Below are 25,946 nucleotides of genomic sequence, written 5' to 3' on the forward strand. Positions count from 1 at the left end.
CTTATAAGTTTCAATTATCCCTTAATATTTATGAGATAGATGTTATATAATAAACATTGCTATAGATGAGTACCATACTTACTACTCGAAGGAAAACATCAAAGTCCAGGAAAGGATGTCTTAGTTGTAAAAAATTAAGAATCAAAGTACGTATACATTTGTTTTAAAATCATAGAAAGCATTGAAACTAACTGTTATAAAGTGTGACGAGGCCAAACCAAGTTGTGAATATTGTGTTCATACAAGTCGTGAATGTATATACCCCAGTCCAATAACCATAGCGAATCTTCAATATGGACCCGAAACTTCCAATTCCAGTACATCTACATCCAGTAGTAATGATCTGAGTCCTAGTGAACTTGAAAAGCAACAATTAACAGTGACGTTACAAGAAAGTACCGTCTTGAGACGATATCAAACAGATTTAATGCATCAAACTGAACTTAATAACGCTACTAGTCAACTAGGTATATCACGATTCGAATTGAGATTGTTAGACTTTTTTAATAATTTCTGTATTTATGAATTATCAAATGAACCAAATGATGTGATTCATTCAGTTTGGGTGACCCATGTTCCTCAAGTCTTTTTACAAAGTGAATTGATAAGGAATAGTATTTATTCATATTCAGCCTTAAATTTATTCCCCCTATGTGAAGATCTACATAAACTACGTATAGAAGATGATATAGAAAGTAGATTGAAATTTAAGACTAGAATTGGGTCTATATCATTTATCAGTGATGATCATAGAGACGTACCTGAATCTGATGATTTATATATTAAGACAGCAAAATATTTTATGGATACTATTACAGCTAAAAATAAATTTGTGGATGAATTAAAATATAATAATATTACAGATCTACCTACAATTTCAATCATAGAATTTACTATTTCAAGTATTTTGATATTATCATTCTTAGGTATTCATCCTCATAAAATCATGCCATTGGTAAGTTTTGATCAATCCGAATCTGATTTAATTTCAATTTGTAAAGCTATTCGTGAAACAGGGAAGATGTATGATTTAAGGACTAATAATATATTCAAAGATTTGTATACATATGATAAGTTTGCAAATATACCATCCGTTAAACAGAGTTTTTTCCCAACCATTATGAGATTAAGAGATGATTTAGAATTGGAATACAAACATTCATCAACCATAAGTGAGGAATATAATATACTATATGATGCCCTTGAATTATTACAGTCAGGAATGTTTAAAGGTATACTTTATTCTCATCCAGCTCCGTTATTTAGATGGATAATAATAATATCGGATGAGTTTCAACAATTAATCTATAAGAAATGTCCGTTTGCATTACGGTTACTATACATATTTTCCAGTCTTTCAATCTTAGTAAGAGTCCTATTGTTTAAGGATGCAAATCTATGGGTTGATTACATGCAATGGTATAAGAGTTATAATTTCGATTTGGTTGGAAGTTGGAAGTACAGTATGGATGAGGCGTTCTATTATCTTATATTTGAAAAGGATTTCACTTTAATTGGAAACAGTGAGACCAATCTAATGACTTTTGATGCGGAATTTATAGCTCAAGTTATATAGATATTTGCGACTTGGTTTGCAGATATGAACATACAATACATAGCAACATTATACTCGTGAGATGTGGATCGTCTCAGTGTATATATATGTATAAGACAATATTATTCATACGGTGGCAAATGTCGACATAGCTGTAGATATAAAAATCGTTGTAGCGGAGATATAACCAAAATCCGCATTTGGTAGCCTCAGTACGGAGAAAATTGAAAATTAGAGTTGTAATATTTCAACCTTAAATTGTGATGATACTTCCATTGAACAACAAGTTAACAGTTTTTGCCTTCAATGGTCAATTGAATAAGAAGTTTCATTAAAGCAATATCACTATGAAGGCTAAAAAATCTCGAGCTAAGAATATCACAAGATCTAGAGCCGGATGTGTTAGTTGCAAAAAGTTAAGAATTAGAGTATGTATTCGTCAATATGACGTGTGAATTGGGTTACTGGAGCTATTTCTTACTAACATAAAGTCAGTGTGACCAAACAAGACCTAAATGTGAATATTGTGTTCATACAAATCGAGAATGTATTTATGAAACCTCGAATTTCGTTGCAGCAGAATACAGTCAATTGTCACAAGCTAAATTATCAGATTCAGAGCTACCGCTCGAGATCATGAATAATTCGAAGAACCTTGTTAAAATTAACTTAAACGACAACATAAATCATTGTGAATTGGAATATCAATACAATCTCAATAAAGCTACTAGTCAACTAGGTATATCCAAGTTTGAACTCAGATTATTAAATTTTTTTAACAACTTTTGCCTTTGTAAATTTTCAAAGCCAGCTCATTCAATGTGGAATAGAAATGTACCTCCCATATTCTTTCAAAGTGATTTAATACGAAACAGTATCTACGCTTATTCATCTTTAAATCTTTTCAATTTGTGTGATGATTTTGAAGAATTACGTATTCAAGACGATTTAAATAGTGAAATAAAATCTTGTGATACAATTGGATCAATTTCTTTTTCAGCTACCAATAAGCGTCAAGTTGAGGTGTCTAATGATTTACATATCAAAACTACCAATTATTTTATAAAGACCATTTCCAGAAAGAATCAATTAATTGAAAGGTTTTATGATCCAAATGATACCACAGATAAATCAATAATAGCGACTGAGCTAATGGTATCAAGCTTCGTTATTTTTCCCTTCTTAGCAATGCATCATCATAAATTAATGACCTTAGTTAGTTTTGACAGATCAGAATCTGATTTCATATCTATTTGTCAAGGCATTCGTAATATAATGACATCATTTGGACCTCATAGTCCATTCAACAACATATTTGCATCTGAATTAAAACTTAAAATACCAAGTGTTAAACAAAGTAGTATTCCTATCATTGTTAAATTAAGGGAGGATTTAGAATTTGAATATGATCATAAAGACTTATATTTAATTTCTATAGACAAATATAATATATTATACCAAATGCTTGAGAGCTTACAAAAGTCTTTACATATATTCATATTGATTGGAAATCCAGTTCCTTTATATAGATGGATATTATCAATCACAGATAGATATCTTGATTTGGTCTACGAAAAGTTCCCCTTTGCATTGAGATTCTTGTATATATATTCTAGCTTAGCTACATTATCAAAATTTCAACTAGTCAATGACTCTAATTTATGGGTTGATTACATGAAATGGTATAAAAAGTACAATTCCCACTTGTTTGGAGGTTGGAATTATTCAATGGATGAATCATTTTATAGTCTAGTATTTGATAAAGGGTTCAGCCTTGTTGGAAACAGTGAAGCAAATTTGATCACTTTTGATCCTGACTTCTTAGTTCAGATTGTATAGACATGTCCAAAGACATTCTATATTTCTAATGTGTTACAGTTTATAATTCTTAGATATAAATTTAAGCTTAAGATGAAATTTGCATCAAAAATGTGGCATCCGCGTCAGAAATATCCTAATCATCTAAAATCTATAAAATCTATAAAATCTTAGACATTTTAGAAGTGTTATATTGGAAAGCCTTAAGAGATAGATTCACAGATAGAAAGAAGGGGAGTTGTTACTTCCTGTGTCACATACCTCCCATGGATAGCATCCATAATGTCAATAATATATCAAAAGTTACCAAATCCAAAGGATAGTAACCGTTCAAGAGGCGGTTGCATGAGATGCAAGAAACTCAAGATAACAGTATGTATTCATGGATAAAACAAAGAAATTGACTAGTGTTACTAATAATAGCTTAGTGTGATAACTCAAAACTGAAATGTGAGCACTGTGAACTTTCCATCAACGATTGTGTATATCAATCTACAAATTTCATAAATTCTCAGTATAACCGACTACTTGACCAACAACAGGAACAGTTAATACATACTACCCCAACAAATGTTATTGTATTGAATACATTAGTGCAGAGATATAGTCATCAGTTTGATACTCAGTTACGCGTCAATAATGGTAGTGGTCAATTAGGAATATCCAAATTTGAACTCCGATTATTAGACTTTTTTAATAATTATTGTATTTATGGGTTTTCCTATGAACCCAATGATGAAATTCACTATATCTGGACCAATAAGGTGCCTTCATTATTCATGAAGAGCCAATTAATACGAAATAGTATTTGTGCTTTTTCTTGTTTGAATTTATTTCCCTTCAGTGATGATTTAAATAATTTACGTATAGAAGATGATTCTAGCAGTAGGTTGAAATTTAATGAAAGGTTCCATACGACAACATCTTCTAATGAGAGTCAACAGATTATATCATCCTCCTCAAATGATTTATTAAACAGAATCACTGATTATTTCACCCATACATTATCAGGAACGAATCAACTACTTGAAAATTTACAAAATCAGAACGCGTTCGATAAAGATATATTGGCTAATGAGTTTATAATATCAAGCATCATGATGTTCATGTTTTTGGCAACACACCATCACAAAATCATGCCGTTGGTCAGTTTCAATAAATCAGAATCAGATTTTTTATCTATATGTGAAAGTATCAGAAATGTGATAGCAAACCTTGATTCAATAATTCAAATTAACGTGTTTAAACAAATATTTCTATTCCCAATAAATTTAAATGTACCGAATCTTGAAGAAAGTGTAATACCAATCATTGTTAGACTCCAACTAGATTTGGAATCTGAATATGATACTACCAACTTTTCATCGACATCCTTACACGAATACAACACGTTATACCATGCTCTAGAAACGTTACAGGTAACGATATATAAAGCGATATCGTATGGGTATCCGATTCCAATATATAGATGGGTATTAATACTTTCAAATGATTATCATGATCTAATCTATGATGAATCTTCATTTGCTTTGAGGTTGTTATACGTCTTTGCAAGTTTAGCATCATTAACCAATTTCCAGTTATTTAAAGAGGTAAATTTATGGGTTGATTATATGAATTGGTATAAAGCTTACAATTATCGAATGTACGGAGAATGGAAATACAGTATGGATAAATCACTATATCTCCTAACTTTTGATCAAGAGTTCACTCTTATGGGCAATAGAGAAATAAACTTGATGAATTTTGATCCTGATTTTTTAGTACAAGATTTGTAGACTTATATATCATATTTTATTGTTATTATAATACTGCATCTATAATGGTTAAACTTTATAGTTCGTAGACACCACTTTTAGGGGTTGGAAATGTTTCTTATCCCGTATGTTTAACAACATTAATAATTGATGCAAATTTAAACTCGCGTCTGTAAAGGTCATTCTTCTTCTGTCAAAATCTAAGCCCGATATACGGAGAAAACTAAAATCATCAAAACTTCAAATTGAAAATGAAACATCTACAAATAGTATGGTCTAAGGCATAGATAGTTTGTATAGTCAGTTAACGTTCGATACTCATGAATAACAATAATACACCAAATCCAAAATCTAAAAGAATTAGATCTAAAGAGGTGGATGTCTCAGTTGCAAAAAGCTAAGAATAAAAGTATGTATTTTTGTGCCTTCATCTACTTTAATCAATGAAACCAATGACTAACCGTATTATAAGTGTGATCAATCGAAACCTAGATGCGAGTATTGTGTTCATACGTTCCGAGAATGTATATATCAATCATCAAACTTCATAAATTCTCAATATAATCGTATCACAGAACAGAAACAGCAAGAGTTATCCGCCAGCAGTTCAACAGATCTTACGACAATAAATACAATAATTGAACGATACAATTATAAATTGGACGAGCATTTGAATCTCAATAATGCTACTACTCAACTTGGTATATCCATGTTTGAACTTCGATTGTTAAATTTCTTCAATAATTATTGCATTTATGGATTTTCGCATAATCCAGATGATGACATTCATTTCATATGGAGAAATCTTGTCCCACCAATGTTTATACAAAGTGAATTAATAAGGAACAGTATTTGTGCCTTTTCTTGTTTAAACTTATTTCCTTTCTGTGATGATTTAGATTCGGTACGTATAGAAGATGATTCTAATAGTGTACTAAAATTCAGTGAAAGATTTGGTTCACCTTCAAGTACAAGTGAAAACCATTTATCAACACAATCTGGTGAAGTATTCATCAAGACAACTAATTATTTCACGAATACCGTATCTGGAAAGAATCAATTGATTCAAAGCATGCAGAACGCTAATGGAAATGATAAGTCCAAATTAGCAACAGAGTTCATGATTTCAACCATCATGATATTTACATTTCTAGCTACCCATCATCATAAATTAGTTCCTTTGGTGAGCTTTGATAAATCAGAATCAGATTTTATATCCATTTGCCAAGGAATCAGAAACACCATAACAGAATTTGCTTCTATAGTTCGACATAGCGTGTTTAAAGATGTTTTTACATTTGAGGTAAATCTCGAAATACCAACAGTTGATGAAAGTGATATTCCGGTTATTGTTCAATTGAGACAGGATTTAGAACTTGAATATGGTGATGAGAACTTACTATCAAGTTCTATCGATGATTACACCACTTTTCGCCAAGTACTTGAAATATTACAAATATCAATTTTTAAATCAGTTTCATATGGTTATTCAGTCCCGTTATATAGATGGATCTTATTATTGTCCAAACATTATGTTGAATTAGTGTATGATAAATGTCCCTTTGCCTTGAGATTGTTGTATGTATTTTCAAGCTTGGCCACATTATCCAGATTACAATTACTTAAGCATTCAAATTTGTGGGTTGACTACATGAAGTGGTATAAGCAACATAATTTTGATTTGTATGGTGGGTGGAGGTATAGTATGGATGAATCCCTTTTCTGTCTTGTATTTGACAAAGATTTCAGTCTTTTGGAAAATAATGAATCAAGTTGGAAGTCCTTTGATCCAGAGTTTTTAGCTCAAGTTATATAGAAATTTGGTCTTTTTGAAGAAATAGCAAGATAGGTTAAAAGCTCTATCACTTAGAGTTTAATGGCAATAGTTATGTATAAATCATATATATAATCTTGTCTCTGTCTTATCTCTAGAAATATAATTGAAAATATAAAGTTACTTTAAATATAATTACATGGGGCTTAAAAAAGAAGCTTCGCGATTGGTAGCAAGTCGCTGCTTTTCTAGAAGACAAAACAAAATTCTTAATTTCATAATATATACTGGTTTCAAATCTAACGAGCCTATTGCTATTCTCAATGAAATCATAATCAGGTCCATCGTTATGAATGATAATGATCGGATTAATGGTCCTAATAAGTCAAAAAGAAAAAGTGCCAATGCAAACACTCCACGAACTAGAGGTGGTTGTCTCAGTTGCAAAAAACTACGAATAAAAGTAAGTATTCATTAATTCATCAATAACTAATAATAAACTGAATACTAACAATGGTTCATTATTACAGTGTGATAGATCTAAACCAAAGTGTGAGTATTGTAGTCACACTCGTCGAAATTGTATATATCCAATCCCAGATTTCATAGATTCACAGTACACCCAAATATTAGAGCATGAACCACAAGAATCAAAGTTAACATATACCAAGTCTACAGATCTCACCAGAGTCAGAGTCAACAATAGAGTCCAGAGCTACCAAAGTGACTTTCATGATCAATATATTCTTAATAAAGCTACGAGTCAATTAGGAATATCCAAATTTGAACTCCGATTATTGGACTTTTTCAATAATTATTGTATTTATGGGTTTTCATATGAACCCAATGATAGAATTCATTTAATTTGGAAGAATATTATACCACCATTGATGACTCAAAGTGAGTTGATTAGAAATAGTATTTATGCTTATGCTTGTTTGAATTTGTTTCCCTTGTGTGATGATCTAATTAGAGCACGTACGGATGATGATTCTGAAAGTGAGTTAAAATTTGGTGCAACCAACGGTACAATATCATTTCCAAATAATAAGAAACAAAATTTGTTAGTGGATTCTGGAGATTTGTTAATTAGAACCGCTAATTATTTCACAAATACAATTTCAGGTAAGCAGAGATTGGTTGATAAGTTTCAAAACACTAAAAATGAGGATGATTACTCTGAATTGGCCAGTGAATTCATGATTTCAAGTATTATGATATTTTCATTTTTAGCTACTCATCATCATAAACTAATGCCATTAGTCAGTTTTGATAAATCAGAGTCGGATCTTATATCTGTTTGTCTCGGTATTAGAAACGTAATATCAACATTTGGCTTAATAATACAGTATAGCGTGTTTAACAGAATCTTCATATTTGAACTTGAACTCAAAATACCCAGTGTTAAAGAAAGTGATATTCCAATTATTATTAGATTACGACAAGATTTAGAATCTGAATACGAAAGTAAAGATTTATCAACAAGTATCTCAAATGAATATAATAATTTATATCAAATTCTTGAAACATTGCAAATATCGATTTTTAAATCGATAGCATACTCATATCCAGTTCCATTATATCGTTGGATTCTATTATTAACTAATGAATACCTTGAATTGGTTTATGATAAATGTCCTTTTGCATTAAGATTGTTATATGTATTTTCGAGTTTATCAACATTATCAAAATTGCAAGTATATGATGATTCAAATATATGGATAGATTATATGAATTGGTATAGAATGTTTAATTATGAACATTACGATGGTTGGAGATTCAGAATGGATGAATCACTTTATGATATAGTCTTTAATAGACGGTTTAAATTTGTAAAGGATTTTTCTAATTTACAAACTTTTGATCCAGAGGTTTTAGACGTGGTTATATAGGAATAGGTTAGAAAAGGTTATATAGATAGTATATTTTAATGTAATTAATGATTTTGTATATAAAACATACCCTGTAATGATTGCCCCATATTTGAGATCTGTCTAACACGAAAAACGTACTTGATATCGCAGCCTCAAAAATTTGAAATATAAGAATTAATCATCTCCTCTTCTGTTTCACTATCTAAACAACTAACACAATAAATGCAATGGACAGCAAGCGAAAGAGGAACATTACTAATATAACAAGATCGAAAAGCGGGTGTCTTAGTTGTAAAAGACTACGAATCAAAGTAAGTATTGGTTGACTGACATTCTAGCTCTTATTTAACTTACATTACTAACTCATCAAGTGTGATCAAACCAAACCAAGATGTGAATACTGTTTGCATACGAATAGAGAATGTAAATATCCTAACAACTTGAGAACTATAGAATTCAAGCCATCATATCACAAAGAGAAATCAGTTTCCAGATATCAGCCTAATGTACCTATTCAACTTCATTTAAATAATGCTTCCACGCAGCTAGGTATATCAAAATTTGAGTTAAGACTATTAAATTTCTTTCATAACTATTGCTTAGCTGATATAACCAATGGAGTCAACAATTCCATGCAATCTGTTTGGATGACTAAAGTACCACCGTTGTTTGCCGAAAGTGAGTTAATAAGGAATAGTATATTTTCATTTGCTTGTTTGAATTTGTATCCATTGAGACGAGAGTTAAATCGGGGTATCTTGACATCAAGCTCGTCTACAGATGATGAAATATTACCAGAAGCTAATGAATTACTTGTTAGAGTTTCTAATTATTTTAGTCATACGTTATTAGGAAAAAACGCATTATTAACTAAATTACTGAATGAAGATTTCTCTGCTGAAGAAACGCATACTAAAGTTGTTTTGGCAACAGAGCTCTCGGTGTCTACTATGATTGTTGCCTTGTTTTTAAGTATGCATTCACATAAAATACTACCTTTGATATGTTTCGATAAATCAGTCCCCGATTATATATCAATCTGTAAAGGGATGCGTCTGTCTATTATGTCATTTGAATCCGCCTTTATATATAATGTGTTTAATGAAGTATTCAAATTTCACATAACAATCAAAACTCCCCCTTTTAAAGAAACTCCATACCCAATATTAGTTGCATTGCGTCAAGATTTAGAAATGGAATACTTGGATAAAGATTTGTCAACATCTATTACTGAGGAGTTTAATACGATGTATCAAGGTCTTGAAATATTACATTCGTGTATTTATAGAAGCATGATGGATGGATATTCAGTTCCTTTACTTCGATGGTTGTCACTTTTGCCTAGTCAATTTTATGATTTAATTTATAGTAAGAATTTCTACAGCTTACGAATATTATACGTGTGTACAAGTTTGATAACATTGATTAAATTTCAAAATTACAAAGAGTCAACTATGTGGGTTGATTTCATGAATTGGTATAAGGAGTATAATTATCAAGAATTTGATGGTTGGAAGTATAATATGGATAAATCGTTATATTCTCTAGTATTTGATGGCGAATATAAGTTTGGATCTGACTACTCAAATTTAAAGACGTTTAATCCTGAAGCCTTTATTATTTAGAATGAACTTGTATATAAATGGTGTATACTTACATATAAAAAAAACATATGCTAATTAATGTTAAAATCAATGATTTATAATTTATGTGTAGCTGGATATCAAACCCCAGATTTAAGAGCTCTGAAGAAAAATCCAATATCGCAGTGATAAAAAATGAGATTAAATATTATGAACTTCACTTAGGAAGAATCACTAATTAAGTAATGGATGACAGCAGGAAGAGTGGAATAGGGAAACCTAGAATAACCAGATCAAGGGGTGCCTGTTTTAGTTGCAAAAGACTAAGAATCAAAGTATGTATTGGTTGACTCAGTATCTTAACTGTTTCATTTGACTTACATTACTAACTAACCCAGTGTGATCAAATGAGACCAAGATGTGAATATTGTACTCATACAAATAGAGAATGTGAATATTCCAACTTGACGACGATAGAATTCAAACCATCATATCACAAAGAGAAGTCAGTTACCATATATCAGTCTAATACACCTGTTCAACATAATTTAAATAATGTTACCACCCAGTTAGGTATTACAAAATTTGAGTTAAAGCTATTAAATTTCTTTCACAATTATTGTCTTACAGATATAACCAATGGGGTTAGTAATTCCACGCAATCTCTTTGGATGACTCAAGTGCCTCCCTTGTTTACCGAAAGTAAGCTTATAAGAAATAGCATATTTTCTTTAGCATCTTTAAATTTGTATCCTTTAAGTCGAGATTTAAATGAGAACAAATCAGCCCCATTCAGGGCCGATAATTTATTACCTGAATCCAATGAATTATTCATTCAAGCTTCAAAGTATTTCAGTAATACATTATTAGGAAAGAATGAATTGATAAATAAATTACTGAATGAAAATTACGCTACTCAAGAACTACATACTAAAGTGGTTTTGGCAACAGAATTATCGGTATCTAGTATGATTATTGCTTTGTTTTTAAGTATGCACTCGCATAGAATATTACCGTTGATATGCTTTGATAGATCAGAACCTGATTATGTTTCAATTTGTAAAGGGTTGTATCTGTCTATTATTTCATTTCAATCGACCTTTGCATATAATGTGTTTCGTGAAGTGCTTGAATATCATTTTATTATTAAAGTACCACCTTTCAAAGAAACTCCATTTCCGATATTAGTTGCATTACGACAAGATTTAGAATTGGAATACTTGGACAAAGATTTGTCAACAAGCACCACTGAGGAATTTAATACTATGTATGAAGGTCTTGAAGTATTACATTCATGTATTTATAAAAGCAGGATGGATGGATATTCAGTTCCACTACTTAAGTGGTTATCACTATTAACCACTCAATTTTATGATTTAATTTATAGTAAGAATTTCTACAGCTTAAGAATATTATACGTGTGTGCATGTTTGGTAACCATGTTTAAATTTCAAAATTACAAAGAGTCAACTATTTGGGTTGATTTCATGAATTGGTATAAGGAGTATAACTATGAAAAATATGGTGGTTGGAAGTATAATATGGATAAATCGTTATATGATATAGTGTGCGACGGGGGATTTAATTTTGGATCTGATTATTCAAATTTAGAGACGTTTAACCCTGAAGCGTTGATTGTTTAGAATGAATTGTACAGTAGTAGTATATAGAAATATATGCTGATTAATTTTAATAAAGGCCTTACCAGGCATTTGTGCTGTTGTATATCAGTCCCTAGATTTAACGACTATGGGTAAAATTCCGCTAGATATCGCAGACAAAAAAATGTGATGGAATATCGTATCATGAACTCGTGTGAAGAGGAATCTCTAGATCAACCACGATGGAGAACGGCAAGAAGTCTAGAATAGGGAAAACTAATATAACAAGGTCAAAAAGCGGTTGTGTTAGTTGTAGAAGACTACGGATCAAAGTATGTATTGGTTGATTATCGATCTAGACAATTTCATGTATCTCATTTTACTAACCTATCTAGTGTGATCAAACCAAACCAAGATGTGAATATTGTATGCATACAAATAGAGAATGTGAATACCCCAACAATCTAAGAACGATAGAATTCAAGCCATCATATCATAAAAATAGGCCACTAAGGAAAAACCATGATAATATTCCTATTAAAATTAGTCTAAATGATGCTTCCAGCCAGTTAGGTATATCAAACTTTGAATTAAAGCTATTAAATTTCTTTCACCTTTATTGTCTTGCAGATATAACCAATGGAGTTGATAATCCCATGCAAGCCCTTTGGATGAGTAAAGTACATCCAATGTTTATGGAAAGTAAATTAATAAGAAATAGCATATTTTCCTTAGCATCTTTGAATTTGTATCCAATATGTCAAAATTTAAATGAGAGCACCATCAAATCAAATTCATTTGCAGGTGATGATATGTTTCCAGAATCTAGTGAATTGCTCATTCGGGCGTCAAAATATTTCAGTAATACATTATTAGGAAAGAATGAATTGATAAATAAGTTACTGAATGAAAATTACGCTACTCAAGAACTACATACTAAAGTGGTTTTGGCAACAGAATTATCGGTATCTAGTATGATTATTGCCTTGTTTTTAAGTATGCATTCGCATAGAATATTACCGTTGGTATCGTTTGATAGAACGGTACCTGATTATATATCCATATGTAGAGGGATGCATCTGTCTATGATATCATTTCATTCCACATTTATATGTAATGTGTTTGATGATGTGCTAAAATGTCATATGGTCATTAAAATACCAAATTTTAAAGAAACTCCATATCCGATTTTAGTTGCTTTACGTGAAGATTTAGATTTTGAATATATGGACAAAGAATTATCAACAACTACAACGGAGGAATATAATGCTATGTATGATAGTCTTGAAATATTACATTCATGTATATATAAAAGTATGGTTGATGGATATTCAGTTCCATTACTTAGTTGGTTGTCGCTGTTACCAAGTCAGTTTTATGATTTGATTTATGATAAGAATTTCTTCAGTTTAAGAATATTATACGTATATACAAGTTTGACAACCTTAATTAAATTTCAAAATCACAAGGATTCAACTTTATGGGTGGATTACATGAGTTGGTATAAGGAGTATAATTATCAAGAATATGGTTGTTGGAAGTATAATATGGACAAATCATTATATTCTCTAGAATTTGGTGGTGATTTTAAGTTTGGAACCGATTATTCAAATTTAAAGACTTTTAATCCTGAAGCTTTGGTTATTTAGAATGAATAGTATAGAAAATATTGTGTATGTATATACTTTAAGTAATGTTAACTACCGAATTATACGAAATGTGTAGTTGTATTTCAAACCCCAGATTTAAGGATTTAAAGGATTTAAGAGAAGGGCTATGGGGAAAAATACGTAGATATCGCAGTTATAAAAAAGTGAGATGAAACAACTAATTTATGATCTGATATGATCCATCTGTAAGTAGTTCATTTACAATGGAGAATAGAAAGAAGCCAAGAGGAAGGACAACTAATATAACAAGATCAAGGGGTGGTTGTCTTGCTTGTAAAAGATTGAGAATAAAAGTAAGTATAAATTAGTTAACTACTAATTAGAATGCAAACGAATACTAACAAGTTCAGTGTGACCAAACCAAACCTCAATGTGAATATTGCAAACACAGAGGTCGTGAATGTTCATATTCTTTGAATTTGGTGTCGGTTTCATTTAAACAACCATATCACCTGCTGAAAGAAAGGACATTAATAAAATACCAAAGTAATCTAACAAATCAATTTAAATTAAATAATGCTACAAGTCAACTTGGTATATCAAAATTTGAATTAAGATTATTATGTTTCTTTAATGATTATTGTGTTGAAGATATAATGAATGGAGTTAATGATGCTATTCATGATATTTGGTCAATCCGAGTTCCTCTGTTGTTTCTAGAGAGTGAATTAATAAGAAATAGTATATATTCTTATGCATCGTTGAATATGTATCCATTTTGTGACGATATACAAACTTTACAGATACAGGATAATGCTGAGAGTCAAATTAAGGTTAGAGAAAGGATTAATTCAATACCATTTTTGACTGAGATAGATTCAGAAGATCCATATGAAATGAGGATTAATACAGCTAGATATTTCAGTAATACACTATTGTGTAAATATAAACTATTAAGCAAATTGCAGAATGGTGAAGCTATTCTCAAAGGAAATGATCAAGCACATCAGAAAATGTTGATAGCAACAGAGTTTTCAGTATCATGTATGTTGATATTATTATTTTTAAGTATTCATTCTCATAGAATACTACCGTTAGTATGCTTTGATAAATCTGAATCTGATTTTGTATCGATTTGCAAAGGAATGCGTGAAACTATAATGATATTTCAAGCATCATTTCGATATAATGCATTCAAGGATGCCTTTAAACGATATGCTGATTCTAAAGTTCCACCAGTGAAAGAATCTGAATTTCCAATTTTAATCGCATTACGACAAGATTTGGAACTTGCATATGAAGATAGAGAATTCTCGTTAACAAGAAATGAAGAATATTTGGCTTTATATGATGGTCTTGAACATTTACAAGCAAGTGTTGGAAAAGCTATGGTATATGGACATGCCCTTCCATTAATCAGATGGCTTTCAGTATTATCCAATAAATGCGTTGAGTTGATCTACAGTCAGAATTCATTTGCGTTGAGGTTATTATATGTTTATTCAAGTTTATCAACGTTAACCAAGTTTCAAATGTATAAAGATGCTAATATTTGGCTTGATTTTATGAATTGGTATAAACAATATAATTTAGAACTTTTTGGGGATTGGAAATATGGTATGGATAAGAGTCTTTACTTTCTTGCATTACAAAAGGATTTTAAATTCATTGAAGGTAAGTATGCCAACTTACAATCATTTGATCCTGAGTACTTTGAACAAGTGGTGTTTGATACTCTTGTCGATGATATCGTCGCTTAACTGCTGCTAAATCCATTAACACCGACGAAAATTCGGCGAGCAATCCTCTCGAAGCAAGGCTATTTCAATATACTAAGTTTTACAGAATTGATTTATAAATTATATAGAATAATAGGTTTCATAGTAGTGAAGATAATTAATATGATGATGATTAACAAGTGTTTAACAAAATTATTGATTAATTATCCCTGTTCGTTCCTAATTAAATGTTTTATCGTAATTATAATTATCGTGTAAAAAAAATATTGCGCGCACTTCATCTGTCCGCGCATATGTAGAAATCTGTCAAAACGACCCATTCCATCCCTTGAGACAGATTCTTTTGGTCTCGAAATTTTGAACAGCCGTTTCCTTATCAGATTCAATTGCTTTCAAGTATCATATTAATTGAGTTCAGATAGATATGGAATTGAAGGGAAATGTCATCAAACGATCTCGTAATGGTTGTGCAAGTTGTAAACGATTACGTATAAAGGTATGTGCTTATGTTAGTTTATTTTTGTACCCCACATGTATGCATACATGATACTAACAAATATGTTATAGTGTGATGAAGGTAAACCAAAATGTGAATATTGTACTCATACTGATAGAGAATGTGTATATCCTACTCCAAAGATCTTACCCCCATCATCCATTCGTAAGAAAAGACCCTATAGAAGGCATATTAAACCATATGATGAAGTTGATGAAGATGAAGAATTGGATGATTTATCATTGATGATGGCTAATGCCATGGTTTTAGAAGATCAACCACCATCGCCTGTTGATTTAGAGTATCACTTATTAAAGGAGGAGGCCCTGTTAAATCAATTCACTACACAATTATCCATCTCCAAATTCGAATTACGATTACTCAGCTTTTTTAATAATTATTGTATCAACTTATTCTCATTTGGACATAATCCTGAAATTCATGATGTATGGTCTAATAAAGTTCCTCAATTATTCATGAGTAGTGAATTGGTTCGAAATAGTATTTATTCATTTGCTTCAGTTAATTTATTTAAATTATGTGATTTAGAAAATCTTCGAATTCAAGATGAAATCGATAGTGATGTCAAATTTGAAAAAGAATTGTCCTATGATTCAATGTCATTTATAAAGAAATCAAGTGTTGAACAACAAACTAATCTCTATATTAAAACCACCAATTATTTCATGAATACTATATCCCGAAAAAATCAATTAATATCTCAATTTTATGGTCCCGTTATAATGGATGGTGATGTAGCAAAGGAATTATTAGTATCGTCAATTTTAATCTTTGCATTTTTAGGAATTCATCCTCATAAATTATTACCTTTAATCAGTTTCCGTGATGATGAATCTGATTTCTTATCTGTATGTAAAGGAATAAGAGAAACCATTATATCTTGTTCTCCTGTTATACGACAAACCTCATTCCAAGGTTTATTAAGTTATCAAAAGACTCAAACGCGACAATCACCATTCTCGAAAGATAGTACATACCCAGTAGTAGTCTACTTTAGAAAAGATCTCGATGAAGCTTACTTTGATGATCCCACAAATAACGAATACAATGGTATAATTGATGCATTGGATGTATTACAAGAATGTATTTTTAAAGTTCAAAAATTCAAATATCATGTTCCCTTATACATTTGGATCATTTCATTACCGTATTCATTTCATGATTTAGTATATACCAAGAACTTACATGCATTGAGATTATTGTATATATTCTCATCATTATGTATCATGGGACGATTTCATATGTTTAATGCCTCGAATATATGGATTGATTATATGTTTTGGTATAGACGATATAATATTGAATTATTTGATGGTTGGAAATTTGAAATGGATGAAAATCTCTTCACATTGGCATTTATTAAGAATTATCGATTTTCAAATGTTAATTTGAATTTAAATGGTGTTACCATGGTTAATTTTGATCCAAATTTGATTGCCGCCGTAATATAAAGAAACAAAAAGGGTAATATAAAGATACAATAAATATTGATTAAGTTTATATATATGTATATATATATATATAGCTACATACAATTACGATAGGAATAAATTTGGGTTTTTTTGGGGGGTACCTTGGAAATCAAACTAATTAACTAACTGGCAACGTTTAAACGATCAGCTTCTTCAACAACTTTTTGTCTTCTTTCTTTTCTAATCTTTTCAGTTCTTCTTTTATCATCATGTAAATGTTTATGATCCATATAATCATTAACATAATCTTTATAAGTAGATTCATGTAATAAATGTTCATCAATTTCAAATCCTCCATGATTTCCAAATTCGGAATCTGAATCTTTTAATACATCTCTTATACTTTCATTACTTACTAATTGATCATGTAATCCAAAACTAAAACTCCATTTTAAAATCCTTAATCTTGAATATAAGATCCAACTATCAATCGGTAATGATTTATATTTGGATAATCTGATATATGTTGAATCCATGATGGAAGTTATAATTTCTAATCCAGTTGGAGTTCTTAATAATACTTGTTCACGTTTTATAGGATCAACATGAACTTTTATAGTATTTAAAATATTTCTAAAGATAGAATGAGATTGTTTTTTATCCTTTTTAGAAACTTTCTTAGATGAGATATTGGCTAATCTTTCCAAGATTGCAAATAATGAACCTTGTTCATAATACGGACCATTCGGATTAAATTCTTCATAATCTTCATTATCAAAATCATCAGGATTGATAGCTTCAAATGTGTATAATTCATATATGACAGCAATGACTCTGGCTGATGCTCTTGAAACATCACGAAGATCTTCTTCCTCCAACAATGGAATAATCTTAAGAATTAATGCTTCCACAAATTCATTTAAATATTCTCCTCTTGAAATTAAAGTTAAAAGACATGCCACTCCATTTAAGGCTGATGATGCTACTGAAACTTCAGAATCAACTTTTGAATAAGCTTCAGAAACTAATCTTTTATCTTCATTTTTATCATTTATAAGGGTGGAATGTTCTCTATCTCCAGATTCGATATTTTTTCGTAATAATACAGCACTTGATGTAAACCCCTCAGCAATTTCCATTAACCAATTGATTTTATCATCAATTCCAAAACTGGAGGATCCATTATGTAATACTAAAGTCAAAGCAATAAACCCATTGATTAAAGTTGATTTATTATCATTGGTAATGATGGATGTGGCAGGTTCTTGAATTAATACTTTTATTTTACCTAAGAATTCACTGGTTATCATATAACCAAAATCTTCAATATTACTAATTAATAAAGCAATCATTGATCTGTATAAATATAAGAATTCAGTTTCAGTTCTATAATTAGAATCATTAAATAAATTAATCACTTTTTGAACTTTTTCTTCATCAACATAATTTATAGATCCAATATTTTCTTCATTATACACCATGATAGGTTTAGTAACCATCAATTTATATAATTGAGCCAATAACAACTCACGGGAAGTGGATGATACTTCAGTTCTAGTTAATAGCAACGATCTAATGATATCATTGATAGTTGTAGTTTCTGAAGTAATCTTTGCTTTATTCAAAGCTTCAGCATTATATTGACGTCTATCTCCAGCTCCAAATCGATCTTCTTTATTGACAGATATATTTTCAGGATCGACATTCAAAGTTAAACTTTGTAATCTTTGATTTAACAATTCTTGAATCTTTTTAAAGTCTTCTTCAGTATCTTCTTCAAAATCAGAATCATCATCATTTCTTAATGGGGTTCTTGATGCAGAAGCAGCTCGGGAAGTAGAATTGGATGGAGTATCCTCTCTATCCCATCTTCTCTTCTTGAATATAGCCCGATGTGACATAGTTCTAACTCAAACAATTGAAATAACAGCAAAGAAGGAATTGATAATTACAAATCAGATTCAAATGATATTTGTTATTCTAAATTTATTTTATTTTACATTGCCCCATAAAAAAATATTTCAAATTGCTTGTTTTTATATACAGGAAAGGGTCATTCTTTTTTTGACTCACCTAAATTTAGAGTAAAGGAGCAAAGGGGACTTAAACCTTAATGGGGATAAGGTTTACCACTTAAAGTTATAAGTCATAAGTATTGTAAAGTAAACTTAAGTTAAGTTAAGTTAGGTAAATGTCTTACAATGGATATTAGATATCATAATTAATAGTCATTATACATTAAATAATTGTAGAAATTGTCTGTCTGTTTGTGTAGAGTCTATTATAGTTCAGTATATACAAGTCAGTTAGAATACTACTTCCATTGGTAATACATACACTTTATCACCATTTTCTCGAACTGTTTCATTATTAATATCTCTTGGTAACAGTTTTCTCATATCAAAAGCATCAATTTCATCATCAATTTTATTTCGATCTTGGGGCATTTCTCGTCCATAATATCCTACTACTCGTCGATATACCGAATAACCTAACTTTTCATATAATTGTCGAGCTAACGAATTGGTAACTTTAACAAATAAATCCACAAATAACGTATTATAAGGTTCTATACTGGTTAATTGCTCCAATTGTAAACATAAATATGATGCTAATCCAATTCTACGATATTGATCTTGAACCGTAACTGCAGTAATATGAGTATGCCATTCCTTTTTAGTTAATTTCCCTTCGGTTTTACCCATCATATATCCACTAATTTCATTCTGTTGATGGAAAAATTGATTATCATGATATATTTCAGTTGATTTAAAGAATAATGATGGCCAATCAATTAAGTATTGTAAATAAAATGAAACATTGAAATTCTCAGTTAAAGGATCTAAATTAACAGCATTAAATTCAAATAAGTCTTCAATTTGAAATGGTTTTATCGAAGTCATCCCTGAACTGTTACTGTTCTTCTCCAATGAATCTATTCTATACCTGTTAGTTTTAAGCAGTAGTTAATTTTTCTTTTTGCTTCATAGTTAATTTGATGATATTGAACAATGGGACACGACCTTCCAATCAAAAATGGAAAAAAAATTGATACAGCAATCAATCAATATGGTTGTTGATGTTACCGTTACTTCCATTTCATATCAATTTAAATAATAACAATCTACAATGTACGGTGGTGGTGCTCCAAGTGAAGAACAAAGAAAAGTTCAAGAAAAATATGCTTATGATACTTTGAAATATGCTGGTCTTATTGCTGGTGCTTTATGGGTTACTCCAATCATTTACCATTTCATTAAGAGACAATTATAAGGATTATAAGTCATTATATTCAATGGAATGATTGACTGTTGGTTTAAAGATTTAATGTACATAGAGAGTAAACAATACGTTTATCATTTCATTTGAAAAATTGGTTTTATTTGTTGTATAGAGAGTAAATAAAACAAAAACAATTAATAATATACAAGACCATAAACAATTATATATCATCTTCATCTTCATCATCATCAATATCAAGTAAATCTTCTCTTAATTTCCCAATCTTTGTCGATAAATTAATAAATTCCATTCTTTCAGCAATCTTGGATGCGGCTAATAAGGCTTTATCAGTTTTAATTAATTTGGCAATACTTAATGCTTTATTCAATTTTGAATCTTTACATGATTCAGCAAATAATTTTAAAAGTGATTTATCAAAAAGAATCGAATATTTCGTTAATCGATCCATGATTTCATCATTTTCATCATCATCACCTCCAATAGCTTCATCATTTAAGGAATCACTAATGATTTTTCCCATAGTTAATGATCTTAAAAAGTTTTCTTCTGGATCATCATTATCATTGAATAAATTCTTAATTTGTTCAGACCCATCAGTATCCATCAAATCATCATCTTCTTCTTCCTCCTCTTCATCATCTTCATCAAGAATATCATCTGGATTCTTCTTCTTCTTCTTCTTTTTCAAACTTCCATTCTCTTTATTAATACTATGCACTTGAATAGGTAATCTGATTTTTAATTCAACCGGTAATGGTAAGGGGAAACCAGGATATGGATTATTATTCTTCAAGATTAAACAATTCAATTGATCATTATATAATCCTAATGGCCAACATTTCCAATTCTTTTTATTTGGATTACTACCATATTCAGTGATAACATTATTACAATTCAATATTGGAATCCATTTCGAATTATTCGAATCTCTCCATGTTTGTAAGATTAATAACGTATCATCTTGATTGGAGATTATACATGGATCATTATATTCATTAAAGAAAAGTCCCTTAAGTAATAATTTTTCATTCGATTTCCTCTTGATTGGTAATAATACATCTTGTTGAATGAAGTTATAATCTTGATTAATATCAATCAATGAGAAAGTATAAATATTATTAGCAATTTGATTCACCGTGAAAAGATTTGATGTAGATGATGAGATTAAGGCATAAATAGGTTGGACTTTCAATACATTAATACAAACCCCATATAAATTAAAGAATCGAAGGTATCCTAATGAAGTCCCAACCGTTATTATTGATGATGATTGAGAACTGGTATTAGAAAGGCAAACCCCAGTTATAATTTCATCTTTTAAAAGTGGAATGGTCTTTTCCCAAGAATCAGTTTCACTATCATGATGTCTATAATAAATCTTTCCTCCATGATCATTATTTTTCTTTTCATTTATACCTGAATAACCTAATAATAATCCACGATTATTGAAAGAACATAAATCAAATTTAAAATGATCAGTGAAATGATAATCCTTCTGTATCGATCGATCATAAAATGAGATAGTTAAATGTTGTTGTTGTTGATCATATCCTGAATTACGTACAGCCCAAACGTGCCCCACAGTATTAATACCAAGGTATCGTCTTTCAACTGATCCTGAATTATCAGATTTGGAATCTTGAATCCAAGGAGTTGAACCGGGAGAATATGGTTGGAATTCTTCCACTTCAGTATGGGAGGTAAAATATGATGATGAGGTAGAACTACCACCATTGGTATATTTCTTTGATGATTTAAATCGTTTATTATCACCATAATTATCACCATCAAGATCATCCCCAAATAATCCTTCATCGTCATTATCATTAATATCATCATCTTGATCTATAATCATGGAATCTTCCTCTTGAACTTTTGAACGATCTCTTTTGGCAATCTTTTCATATTCTTCTTCATCTGTATCTTCAGTCGCATCATCTATGAATAATCCACTAGCTGCAGAAATAATAGCTTCAGTGGAAGTAGTAGTTGTAGAAGTGGTGGTGGTTATTTCTTTTCCAACTTGTTTAAAATAAATGATTTCACCATTAGTAGTTCCAAAATATAAATCATATTTAAACCATTGTAAATTAATGGCTATATTATTGTCATTGAGACTTATTGGAAATCTATGTTCAAGTTTATAATTGATTAAATTAAAAATCTTAACTGTATCATCAGAATATAATACTGCTATTAAAGATTCTTGATCATTTATATGAGTTGATCTAATTGATCCTGATGATTCTATATCTTTGATTTCTGTGATTTCTTGATAGGTTGATGAATACAACTTTATTGATGATGGACCATCATTGGCAGGAATTAAGAAATTACCATTCTTAAGAGCATGAATCTTTGTAGCCACCAATTCATCTTGATGATCATTTTTATAATCAATAGTATCTAATGAAGTTAAGATTTTCGTAGTGATCATATCTGATTTTTTAAAGGTAAAATCATCATCATCACCAAATCCATCCACATCATAAAATTTAACTTCACCATTTGATAAGGATATAATTAAAGAATTATTCAATCCTAAACTTAAATCAACAATCAGATCATTCAAGTCAAGAGTCTTTATTGCTTTAAATTCAGAACTGGAAGTATCTAAAAACACCAATTTCCGATCATCACCACCAACGACAACTTGATTCAAAGTTGGAATCAGTTGAATTGAACGTAATGGTAATTCAGATCGATAAATGGTTTTAACAACAATATCAATCGAATGATCAAGATAATTTTTCAAATCAATCACTTGGAATTGTCCATTTGTATTAGAAATAAATAATAAATCCTGAGATTGAACTAAACTAGTGATATTATTATCAATATCAATTGATTTTGGTTCTAAATCCAATTGATCTAAATCATAAATCTTAATCAATCCTTCACTATTACCGACAATTAATCGAGATTTTTGAATCGAAATAAGGGAATTACCATCTGGAAAGGCAGCTATTCTTTCTTGAATTGGAGCCATCTTTAGTTTTTGGTTATGGTTGAGATGATTATAGTTGAATGATAGTTGATTCTTCTTATATATTTTTCATATCAAAGAGATAGATTTCAAAACAACGCGTATATTATTTTTGTTTTGGCTGCTGTTTTGTACGCGTTGGAGAAATATCCTGTATAAAGGCACCCGTGACATGTCACATGACTATTTTTATGATAAACTATTAACTAGCAAGTTTTTGCAGCAGGTTCTACTGTTGATCATATACTAACATTAGATGATTTCCTTACTGAAGATGTGAATACCTTGGAAGATTTATTAGTTTTAGATGGTTCATTTGATGATTGTGATGAAGTTGATGATGATCTTGCTTGTTTTCGTTTTGAAAACTTAACTCTTAGTACATACAAGTAGATGAATAACTTGATAGGAATATTTTGAATTCCATCCATGATGTGACTTTAGTATTGGTTAATGTGACTTAGTTAATGAATCAATTAATCAATCAATTCATAAGTTGATCAATTATTAATAAAATTCATTTTGATTCTTTCCTCACTTTCAATATTTATAGAACTACAAAGGGATAAGACTAAAAGGTGATTTTAAGCAGCACAAAGTATCATCAAAATTAATAACAAATGATACTGTTCTTAGTAAAAACCTAAATTATATCAAAAGCATAATTTGATCTGTTAATGTCATACATTGATCATAGATTGATATTTGGTTGGTTAATCTGGATAAGTTGATAGTACAATTTTCAACCTTATAATACTTTAGTTTACATATATTTAGATCAATTAACTTAATAAAGGAATTAAAAAAAAAAACAAGGATTCCTACCGCAATACATAACCTTTCACATAGTTAATATTTAAAAATTTTAAAAATTTAAATTTTTGGGTGGGAATTGATTAAAAGTAACATAAAATAATTCCCGCATCAGACAAAAATTTTAATCTCATACAAAAACTTGAAATTCTTTTTTTTTTCTGCTCTCACTGAGTTTGGTTGGCGCTAGAAAAAGATCAGACAGTTAATTAATAATTTTTATTAGTTGCAAAAATATCTCAAATTACGTAGTTGATTCAAATCTAAATTAGAATTTGTGTTCAGAGTTAAAGTTAATGTTAATGGTGTAACTTATTCAGATTAAATCCCATCCCCTCTTTTGAAACACGAAGTAGGAGTTGACAAAACCGTTGGTATGAGTTAGCGCCAGTTTCATGAATGGGTTACATGGCGTTGTGAGTTTAAACCAGATTAATCTGAGACATTATTCCATAACAGGAATAAATGGAACTAATAAAATTTAAAAATAAAGAATGATGTTTTGTTTAAACCATGTTAGGCTAAAATAACGAGATTTTCAGGAAAAAGAAAAGAAAAATTTAGAGAGAAAAATATTTGATCTCAGCTAGCGAAAGATAAAACTCTTTTCTTTTAGTAGGGAGCAAAATATAGTGAGTGAGGGACGAGGAACAGAGAGAGAAGGAAAAAACTTTATTTTGTCTATTTTGACACATGGGCTATTTACATTGTTTGTTCCCTTGCTCCATCGCCCCTCCCCCAGTAAAAACAAAAAAAACCACCACAGATGAGAATTTAAGTTGCGGTAAATAAATATGAAAATGGAAATGTAAAGAGTGAACACCAACCAAAAAGGAAAAAAGGAAAAAGGAGTAGTGTGAAAACTTTGTTTCAAATGGGGGAGAGATGCGCTCAAACGTCAAAGTCCGTTAATTATTATTATTATTATTATTATTATTCATTCTAGACTACTGTAGTATATTCAGTATTCGATGATGAGAAAAATTTTGCATTGTAACAAAATTTATTTTAGTGAGAAAGAAAAAATTTGTCACTAAAATAAAAGTGAGATGATTTTTTTATTCCATTTTACTGTAAACAGAAAAAGATCTTTTCACTAGTTGCGAAAAAAGGGGAATAATAAAAGCGTAAATATTTTAGTTTTATCAGACACAGTATGGACAACGAGATAACGGACAACAATCGAGTATAATCAACATGGTGAATATTGCAATTAGCGCAATATTCAAGTTTGTAACATACAAGACAGCAGATACGGAACAGTTGAAGAAATAAAATAAATAAATAAAAAACATTAACACAAATCTGATGGGGGTGTAATATCATATGAAAGAGAGGATAAGCGCTAAACAGAGCGATTTTAATAAAAAATGAAAATGAGAATTCTAATTTTAACTATGTAAAGAAAGTAATTAAACATCTTAATTAAGGTCTAAGTAACTAACTAAAATTGTACGGCTTATTATAATATGTATAGAAATTGCAGACAGACAGACAGACAGACAGAAACACAAAATAAAAGTAAAAAAAAAAGAAATTCCTCAACCAAAAAAAAAAAAGAAAGTCTCACAGCCAGACAGACAGACAAATTTTGATTTGGGGAGAGTTGAGGGATTAATTTCACTACCAAAAACATTACTTACCAGCAGAGGTAAAAATCATTG

The 25,946-nt window shown here is 30.1% G+C and overlaps 14 protein-coding genes across 14 annotated transcripts; 10 read left to right on the top strand and 4 right to left on the bottom strand. All coding sequences in view use genetic code 12, as the record gives it.

Moving 5' to 3' along the window:
- Positions 1-65: 65 nt before the first annotated feature.
- On the top strand, positions 66-1,576 carry DFJ63DRAFT_313220 (Zn(II)2Cys6 transcription factor domain-containing protein; the record flags this gene model as incomplete). The annotated part of the gene is made up of 2 exons (XM_064906130.1): positions 66-146; positions 176-1,576. The coding sequence occupies 2 exons, from the start codon at positions 66-68 to the stop codon at positions 1,574-1,576; spliced, it is 1,482 nt and encodes a 493-aa protein (XP_064761420.1).
- A 163-nt stretch (positions 1,577-1,739) lies between these two features.
- Positions 1,740-3,525, top strand: DFJ63DRAFT_139205 (Zn(II)2Cys6 transcription factor domain-containing protein). Its single transcript, XM_064903440.1, has 2 exons — positions 1,740-1,983; positions 2,051-3,525. Exons 1-2 carry the CDS (start codon positions 1,903-1,905, stop codon positions 3,392-3,394), a joined length of 1,425 nt encoding a protein of 474 aa, XP_064761421.1. The 5' UTR covers positions 1,740-1,902; the 3' UTR covers positions 3,395-3,525.
- Positions 3,526-5,534, top strand: DFJ63DRAFT_139375 (Zn(II)2Cys6 transcription factor domain-containing protein). The gene is made up of 2 exons (XM_064903449.1): positions 3,526-3,745; positions 3,802-5,534. Exons 1-2 carry the CDS (start codon positions 3,656-3,658, stop codon positions 5,149-5,151), a joined length of 1,440 nt encoding a protein of 479 aa, XP_064761422.1. The 5' UTR covers positions 3,526-3,655; the 3' UTR covers positions 5,152-5,534.
- On the top strand, positions 5,496-7,370 carry DFJ63DRAFT_139501 (uncharacterized protein). The gene has a single exon (XM_064903453.1). The coding sequence runs from the start codon at positions 5,840-5,842 to the stop codon at positions 6,944-6,946; it is 1,107 nt and encodes a 368-aa protein (XP_064761423.1). The 5' UTR covers positions 5,496-5,839; the 3' UTR covers positions 6,947-7,370.
- Positions 7,254-8,796, top strand: DFJ63DRAFT_313224 (Zn(II)2Cys6 transcription factor domain-containing protein; the record flags this gene model as incomplete). The annotated part of the gene is made up of 2 exons (XM_064906131.1): positions 7,254-7,367; positions 7,435-8,796. The coding sequence occupies 2 exons, from the start codon at positions 7,254-7,256 to the stop codon at positions 8,794-8,796; spliced, it is 1,476 nt and encodes a 491-aa protein (XP_064761424.1).
- A 60-nt stretch (positions 8,797-8,856) lies between these two features.
- Positions 8,857-10,676, top strand: DFJ63DRAFT_142288 (Zn(II)2Cys6 transcription factor domain-containing protein). Its single transcript, XM_064903469.1, has 2 exons — positions 8,857-9,089; positions 9,150-10,676. The coding sequence occupies exons 1-2, from the start codon at positions 9,006-9,008 to the stop codon at positions 10,401-10,403; spliced, it is 1,338 nt and encodes a 445-aa protein (XP_064761425.1). The 5' UTR covers positions 8,857-9,005; the 3' UTR covers positions 10,404-10,676.
- Positions 10,506-12,197, top strand: DFJ63DRAFT_141186 (Zn(II)2Cys6 transcription factor domain-containing protein). Its single transcript, XM_064903465.1, has 2 exons — positions 10,506-10,696; positions 10,760-12,197. The coding sequence occupies exons 1-2, from the start codon at positions 10,607-10,609 to the stop codon at positions 12,002-12,004; spliced, it is 1,335 nt and encodes a 444-aa protein (XP_064761426.1). The 5' UTR covers positions 10,506-10,606; the 3' UTR covers positions 12,005-12,197.
- DFJ63DRAFT_141269 (Zn(II)2Cys6 transcription factor domain-containing protein) lies at positions 12,105-13,920 on the top strand. The gene is made up of 2 exons (XM_064903466.1): positions 12,105-12,294; positions 12,358-13,920. The coding sequence occupies exons 1-2, from the start codon at positions 12,205-12,207 to the stop codon at positions 13,609-13,611; spliced, it is 1,344 nt and encodes a 447-aa protein (XP_064761427.1). The 5' UTR covers positions 12,105-12,204; the 3' UTR covers positions 13,612-13,920.
- On the top strand, positions 13,724-15,534 carry DFJ63DRAFT_139469 (Zn(II)2Cys6 transcription factor domain-containing protein). Its single transcript, XM_064903450.1, has 2 exons — positions 13,724-13,925; positions 13,983-15,534. The coding sequence occupies exons 1-2, from the start codon at positions 13,836-13,838 to the stop codon at positions 15,330-15,332; spliced, it is 1,440 nt and encodes a 479-aa protein (XP_064761428.1). The 5' UTR covers positions 13,724-13,835; the 3' UTR covers positions 15,333-15,534.
- DFJ63DRAFT_141271 (Zn(II)2Cys6 transcription factor domain-containing protein) lies at positions 15,535-17,653 on the top strand. Its single transcript, XM_064903467.1, has 2 exons — positions 15,535-15,807; positions 15,879-17,653. The coding sequence occupies exons 1-2, from the start codon at positions 15,736-15,738 to the stop codon at positions 17,277-17,279; spliced, it is 1,473 nt and encodes a 490-aa protein (XP_064761429.1). The 5' UTR covers positions 15,535-15,735; the 3' UTR covers positions 17,280-17,653.
- On the bottom strand, positions 17,352-19,344 carry DFJ63DRAFT_139212 (uncharacterized protein). Its single transcript, XM_064903441.1, has one exon. The coding sequence runs from the start codon at positions 19,139-19,141 to the stop codon at positions 17,423-17,425; it is 1,719 nt and encodes a 572-aa protein (XP_064761430.1). The 5' UTR covers positions 19,142-19,344; the 3' UTR covers positions 17,352-17,422.
- Positions 19,344-20,207, bottom strand: DFJ63DRAFT_139493 (peptide alpha-N-acetyltransferase complex B subunit). Its single transcript, XM_064903452.1, has one exon. The coding sequence runs from the start codon at positions 20,141-20,143 to the stop codon at positions 19,547-19,549; it is 597 nt and encodes a 198-aa protein (XP_064761431.1). The 5' UTR covers positions 20,144-20,207; the 3' UTR covers positions 19,344-19,546.
- A 475-nt stretch (positions 20,208-20,682) lies between these two features.
- Positions 20,683-23,472, bottom strand: DFJ63DRAFT_313232 (chromatin-binding protein; the record flags this gene model as incomplete). Its single annotated transcript, XM_064906132.1, has 1 exon — positions 20,683-23,472. The coding sequence occupies one exon, from the start codon at positions 23,470-23,472 to the stop codon at positions 20,683-20,685; it is 2,790 nt and encodes a 929-aa protein (XP_064761432.1).
- Positions 23,473-25,196: 1,724 nt separating this feature from the next.
- On the bottom strand, positions 25,197-25,845 carry DFJ63DRAFT_318953 (uncharacterized protein). The gene has a single exon (XM_064907007.1). It carries the CDS (start codon positions 25,606-25,608, stop codon positions 25,351-25,353), a length of 258 nt encoding a protein of 85 aa, XP_064761433.1. The 5' UTR covers positions 25,609-25,845; the 3' UTR covers positions 25,197-25,350.
- Positions 25,846-25,946: the final 101 nt, after the last annotated feature.

This window comes from Scheffersomyces coipomensis (genome assembly GCF_036884675.1).
Source record: "Scheffersomyces coipomensis strain NRRL Y-17651 chromosome Unknown DFJ63scaffold_4, whole genome shotgun sequence".
In the NCBI taxonomy this organism is placed as follows: domain Eukaryota; kingdom Fungi; phylum Ascomycota; class Pichiomycetes; order Serinales; family Debaryomycetaceae; genus Scheffersomyces; species Scheffersomyces coipomensis.